The sequence below is a fragment of the Gossypium arboreum genome, chromosome 10 (genome assembly GCF_025698485.1).
Source record: "Gossypium arboreum isolate Shixiya-1 chromosome 10, ASM2569848v2, whole genome shotgun sequence".
Classification (NCBI taxonomy): Eukaryota; Viridiplantae; Streptophyta; class Magnoliopsida; order Malvales; family Malvaceae; genus Gossypium; species Gossypium arboreum.
The window spans coordinates 126,202,756-126,208,365 of NC_069079.1; the positions used below are offsets into that span (position 1 = coordinate 126,202,756).

Sequence of the window (5,610 nt, forward strand, 5' to 3'; positions counted from 1 at the left end):
TCACTTAATTCTAACAATCATTTTCTCTCCAACTTTGATCATTTTACGAATAGAAAAGCTTGGATTCATAGTACCCACCTCCAACAATTCTTTAAGTAGCTTATCAAAATCATCTTTTGACTCTATTTTGTAATACCATTGAGCCTTCTGTAGTGCACAATTCACATGGATAATGAACTTGCACTTAGAGCAATTGTAACTCCCACAAGCCATGTTCACCTCCTCGTGACAATGTAGACAATCATGTGTTGTACACTCATTGTCTACCACAAAGTATTTATGAGAAATAGGATGGTCGTGCAATACGCTTTTAATGAAGCGTGGCAATGAAATGCATTTTTTATGGACCATTAAGCTACATGTTGAGCAATTATAAGAAATATAGTTTCCTAAAGTGCCACATGCATCACAATTGAATGACAATTCTCTTAAACACCTAGTGAATGGGTGTTCATGAATACTTGGATCCTCAATAATGGGTGGTGGTGACACACATTCAATGTGAAGGACAAACTTGCAAATCAAACAACAATAAATCAATCCTTGATGTTGGGTTTCTTGGCATATTTGGCAAGGGAGGTGATCATTGTTAAATTGTAAGAAAAGAGAATGGTAACGGTGGGAAAGGTGACTAATTTCTAAAGGTAACTCAAAGCATTTCTTATGCAGGTAAAATCTAGATTCATGAGAAATGTAATCAGACTCTAGTAAGGGCTTTTGACATGCAAAACATTGAACTCTTTCGAGTTCTTGATAATGACATTCAGAAGAGATGGGTTTGTCTTGATGAACAAGCTCTCTAAAGTTTTTTACAAGAAATTTATATGATAGAAAAGCACATTTGATGTGAAAGACTAAATTACAAGAACAATGATAAACAAACTTCTCACATATATTATTGCAGAAACCACAAACAGGGTTACCTTTAACATATGGAGAGCTTGTCATAAGCTTAAGGTTATGTTTACGATGAAAAGGGTGGTTCATCTCAACAGGTGCCTCAGCACAGTTCTTGTCAAGATGAAACCCACAATCCACGCAACTAAACCTTGGACCTAACACCAACTCCCCACATGCACAACAATAAACCTCCTCACTTTTGTGGCTTCTCCCATCATTGAAAACCAGAGGATGAACATGGCTAAAATGTGGAAGAACTTCCATCTCTCTCTCCTTTCTTTCTATGTAAGTTTGTAGGTGTGATAGTTGTTGGTGATTTAGCAAAACCAGAAACCCATATATATACTTCAAAATTTTCTTAATCCTTAGATTTAAACTATAAATTATTTTTGAAACTTCTAACCCATGTTTCTTTTTTCGTGAGATTACTATAAGTAAACTTTACTTTTTTTTTGGAAGAATTTTACATATAAGAAAAGAACTTTACTTTACTCAATCTTCAAGTTTATGTTTGTACTAAAAATTTTAAATAAACTATCACTAACCTGTTATGTATCTTTTTTAGAGGAATAAACCCTTCTTTATATGTCTAAATAGGTATAACTTGTCCAAAACTATAATATGATTCTGTTTACGCCTATTTTGTAGTTGTTAAAAAAAGAAAATATAAGAGCAATTTTTTTTTTAATTTTGTTTGCTTTTGTCTTTTGTCAATTAAGTAAAAATGCTCAAATTTTCTTCACTTCTTATCTCATTATAGCACTCCCTTAATTAATCTTAGAGTTGGCAAAATAAGTTCCAGTCTAAAAGTTCATCCGTGTTGATCCGAATCCGTAATGATTCAAGTTCGAATTCATAATAGATCCAAGTCTGATAGAATCCGAGCCCAATACCAATATGGCATGAGCCCAAGATAACTTTGACTCAAAACCTGAAAAAATAGATTTTATAACTGAACAACATAATAGATATTAATAATTAATATAATTTTATGATATTATTTAAAATGATAATTCTTTTTTAATGTAATTCTTTTTTAATATATTCATAAACATTGCATATTTATATTAAAATTTTATTAATAGAAAAGTAATTAATAATAATTTTATGTTAAATTATAAAATGAAATAAATTTTTAAATTATTAATTTAAAACTATAATTATATATGTAATATAATTATATAAAATTAATAATTGTTAAACCTATAAAATTAAAATTTAATGATAACATAATCATATATTATATAACTATTATCAAAACCGAAATTGATTACCTAACTTGACCTTAAGCCAATTTACTAAATTAGCATATTATTAATACATAAAATAATATATTATAATGTATTACTATTACTATTGCTAAAACTATTAATACATATATAACTATTATTATAATATAGATTATAATAAAAGATATAATATTACATGATATTATAATGTTTAATCATTGATGCATATATATAAACTATTAAGATATTATATGTTATTATATAGCATTATATAATATAGTAAGAGGGTTAACTTTTAAATGTATGGAAAGTATAGGGACTTGGAGCATATTTCAACTAGTATAATAATAAACAATAATATATAATATACTACTATTATATAAAGCTATTATTATAATATAGATTTTAATAAAAGATATGGTATTACATTATATTATAACGTATATAAGCTATTAACATATGATATGATATAGTAGGAGGGATAATTTTCAAATGTAAGAAAAATATAGAGGCTTAGAGCATATTTCAACTAGTATAATAAATAATAACATATGATAATAATTAATATATTATATATTACTCTACTATTATAATATGTGATCTAGTATTAATGAAATAATACATTTTATCTTTTTATTATTTCTATTTTTTTTTCTATTTTTATCTTTTAGTAAGAGTAATATTTAAATCCTCAAATTGTCTTCCTTTTCAAGTAATCTTTTTTTTCTTTTTCTTTTATGCCTTTCTTGCTGTTTGATTTTTGAAAGGCATAAATTCTTTTCATCTAAGTTGGAATATAAGAGTATGGTATTGAATAAACTAAAGAAGAGATTTTCATAAAGTAGTGATTGGAAATTAAGATTTTAAATTTTAAAATAGTGTAAATTGAGTAGTAAATTATTTAGAAATATAATATTTATGATAATTTTTGAATCTATGGATTGGCTAGAGACATGTTTAGTAATGAATTTGAAATCCTTAAAATATGTTTGAATTTCATAAACTCATGTGTTTATACATTATTGATATATATTAGATTGAATCTCACTTATTTTATCTATAATATATAGATTTTATTTTACCGCTTATATAATAAATGAAATCTAAATCCAAATTTACAACCGAGCATGTCTTTTATCTAAAGATTTTCTCTTAAATTACATTCTTTGAAAATAGAAATTTAGAACTTAAAAATTAAAAGTATTAGGTGTATAAAATTGGACCTATAATTATGATATATTAGAGAGAAAAAGAGAGGATAAAAGACAAGATTAAAATGCATTAAGATATAAACATTCTCAATTATAATAGATATATTTAAAAAATTATGACAAGAGGACAGGTAGATACTAAAGGGGGCAAAGGTCCTGATTTTCTTTCCATTGAGGAAAGGAGTATTTATAGGAGTTCGTTTGTCTTATAGTATGATGTGACAGGATGTTATAGTGGATATATTGATACAGCATAATCAAATGCAGACATAATGTGCCCAAATAGTATGAAGTTGTTGTTATTTTTTAATAGGGCACAATCTTTATTAAAATATCTCCACACTTAAATATGCATTTGTACATAATAAGGGTGCCTGATAAGATAACCTGTTGAGCTAATGGTGTAGCACCCCAAACCCGGCCCAGAAGTTATGGCCGGATCCGGCATGCCACATCAAAAACGTTAAAAAAAATCCATTCTAAGTCCAGAAAATCGTACTTAATGTTCAAAAGATTAATTCATTAAGGGTTAAAGTGAATGGAAGTCGCACCGTAGGAAACCGGAAAGAGGTGGTGAGTCCATCGGATCGCTTAAGTACCAAGCTCCTTCGGATCCAATCCTAGACATGCATATCGCCATTGCCACACCTTAACGTCATGGATATTTCTAGGAAACCGATTTGATTAAGTCATTTTAGGAAAAGTGATTAATTTTGGAAAATACTTTCATTGCGAAGCTTTGCTTGTTGTCGTGTTATTTTGAAATCAACTGTTGTTTTTGAAAACGCGCCTAAAGCTATCCAGTTTCAACAGTTAAAATAAGTAATACCTATCTTAGTAATACATATTAAAACCATCAAAATAAATAAGCGGCCTTATTACATTTAAAAGCCCAAAACCTCAAACGTAATTAAAAGGATGTCCAGTTCACCGTAAGAAAATCAAACTTTCGAGCGGGTGGCCATTCCAAATTCCCTCACGACTCCAAGCCCACTATGGTTGGGGATTTCTGCGTGGATGAAAATAAAAGGGGTGAGTTTGGGGAAACTCAGGTGTAAGGAAAACCCATTCAAAGTCCAAGTCACTAAGCCCATTGGGCCTAAGCCCATTTAGGTAATGATGGTACTGGGCCGAGCCCTTTTCAGACATAATAAACCGGGCCTTAGCCCCTTATTCAGATAACAAGATGGCCCATAGGCCCATTTCAAAATACATGCAACATCAATAACATATGCAAGCCCATTTGGGTAATGGTGATATCGGGCAAAGCCCTTTTCAAATTACAATAAACCGGGCCTTAGCCCTTATTCAGATAATGATGGCCCATAGGCCCATTTCAAAATACATGCAACATCAAGAAACATATGCAAGCCCATTTGGGGAGACTACTCAACCCACCAACCACTACACTCCACCGCACCAGCCATACACTCCATGTGGGGAATAGCTCAACCCACCCAAATTTCACACTCCACAATTGCACCTTTGTCGCTCGGTTATCAAAGAATTGAGGCAAAGCCTCCAAGACGTGGACAAGCCACTTTCAGTACTTCCTCCGTCAATATCCCATTCCATGCATCAGATAATAACAACATGGCATGCAGTAAATAACAATAGTCAAACATGCATTTAGGTCAATTTAACCCTAGGGGTATTTCGGTAATTTATCTACTAGGGGTAAAATTGTAAATTTTCCACTTTTAAAGGTATTTCAGTAATTTATCTATTTTAGGGTTTTTCATGCATATTCCTACTTTTCACGTACTAACAGAATCACGTACCGAGTGTTCTTACCGAATTGGGCCCGTTGACCCATCATTCCAATTTTGGCCCATTAAGCCCAAAATATCGAGGGCATAGAAATCATGCACTTTGCAGTCCAAACATTGCAACTTACCAAAAACATTAATCGATTTACCTCACGAGCATTCGCACACTCGCAAATCTACAAAATACCAGTTTTCGGCATTTCGGCATTTCGGCTTTTGCCGATCTAGACTAAGAAAGAGGGTGTTAGTTACACACTGCTTTTGCGATGATATGCCTTGACGAGATCCACACACGAACCGCCTACAATTGGATTACTAACACGTTAATCTAACTATTCAAATACAAACTATATTAAACCCCTTACAATATTCGCCAACTACACCTACAGATCATAGTAAGCTTATAAGAAATCAATAAGCAACTCATTAACAAATTTTTGTCAATGTTTACCACATAATCATAATTTCGCTGCAAGCTGTCTTCCTGAGCAACAGTCACTA

At 31.1% G+C, this 5,610-nt stretch overlaps 1 protein-coding gene across 1 annotated transcript; it reads right to left on the reverse strand.

Annotated features, from left to right (window-relative positions):
* LOC108462285 (uncharacterized) lies at positions 1–1,208 on the reverse strand. The gene has a single exon (XM_053020345.1). The coding sequence runs from the start codon at positions 1,162–1,164 to the stop codon at positions 1–3; it is 1,164 nt and encodes a 387-aa protein (XP_052876305.1). The 5' UTR covers positions 1,165–1,208.
* Between the last annotated feature and the right edge of the window lie 4,402 nt (positions 1,209–5,610).